The 1,071-nt window shown below is 45.6% G+C and overlaps 1 protein-coding gene across 1 annotated transcript; it reads right to left on the bottom strand.

Annotated features, from left to right (window-relative positions):
• Nucleotides 1–265: 265 nt before the first annotated feature.
• LOC125503632 lies at nt 266–1,025 on the bottom strand (the record flags this gene model as incomplete). The annotated part of the gene is made up of 3 exons (XM_048664346.1): nt 266–536; nt 608–823; nt 880–1,025. Coding segments are annotated over 3 exons (633 nt in total), but the record flags the coding sequence as incomplete, so codon positions are not given.
• Between the last annotated feature and the right edge of the window lie 46 nt (nt 1,026–1,071).

The raw sequence follows: 1,071 nt of genomic DNA, 5'->3' as shown, positions 1-1,071 counted from the left end.
GTTTAGGTCTTTGCAGAAAAGACCTAAAGAACGTAATGTTTACCAATTATGAGTTTGTGTAAATTTTAAATCTGATGATGGCGCTGTTGTCTCGCCGAAACGTAATGACGTCGACTGTCGAGTCTGGCGTCTGATAAAAAATTTGAATATCGTTGATTTCATTCATATTCAAATTTTTCATCAGTGATGAAAAATTTGAGTATCGTTTATTTCATGCAAAGCTTGCAGCAAACTTAAGCCAGCGGCTGTCCATCAGGACCTTTACCGGAAATCAAACTCCAGCTCTTGAGCGATGTTTTCCAGCAAGTCCATCGACAGTCCATAACAGCAGCTGGTTTTGTACTTGAACTTTTGGAAGGGGAAAAAGTCCTCCTCCTCATCCTCGTGCGCGTAGCGCGAATAGTCCTCGTACTCTGCATTCTCTGCTTCCTTCTTCTCCTCCTCCTCCTCCTCTTCAACTTCCAGTCGTTGCATTTCGTTGAAGACTAGGGTCAAGTTATCCTTGTCCGAAGTCAGGACTCTGTGGCATGGCAGACCTGAAACGAACCAGTTTTGGAGGTTCTGCGATTTCCTCATTTTAAATTGTTGCTAGGAACAAAGCACCTACCCCTAAGGCATTGTTTGTCCTCGTCCAGCTCACTGGCCATAACGAATGGAGGAGCGAGAGCGGTTACAACTCGGAACACCGTTCTGGCTCTAATTGAGACAGCCGCCACAGACAGATCGCCTCCTGGCCAAATAATCGTATCGAGACGAACGTTTCGCCCTGACACTATGCCGACTCGCTTCCACTTCAGGGCATTTGTGGGCGGCACTATTTGATCTGCAAGAGACACCGTTGGGCACTTGAAAAGAGGAGAATGAAAGCGCGGAACCCACCTGTTGTGCTATTGTTTATGCTACGTTCAGCAACTAGATTAAGTACTTCGAAATTCGCAACTAATGATTTGTCCAGTTTGTCAACGCCAATTTCTTGTAATCGTTTTTTCCCCGACAGGGCTTCTGTACACTCGAGCTTCAGTTCTCTGAAACGGAAGAGTAAACATGTTAGTTCCTGCCAAGTCCAACAGC

Source organism: Dendroctonus ponderosae, unplaced genomic scaffold (assembly GCF_020466585.1).
Source record: "Dendroctonus ponderosae isolate FM_Combo_2020 unplaced genomic scaffold, Dpon_F_20191213v2 Dpon_F_20191213_2084, whole genome shotgun sequence".
NCBI lineage: Eukaryota > Metazoa > Arthropoda > Insecta > Coleoptera > Curculionidae > Dendroctonus > Dendroctonus ponderosae.
The sequence above is the reverse complement of the archived record's forward strand: the minus strand, read 5'-3'. Positions and strand labels throughout refer to the sequence as shown.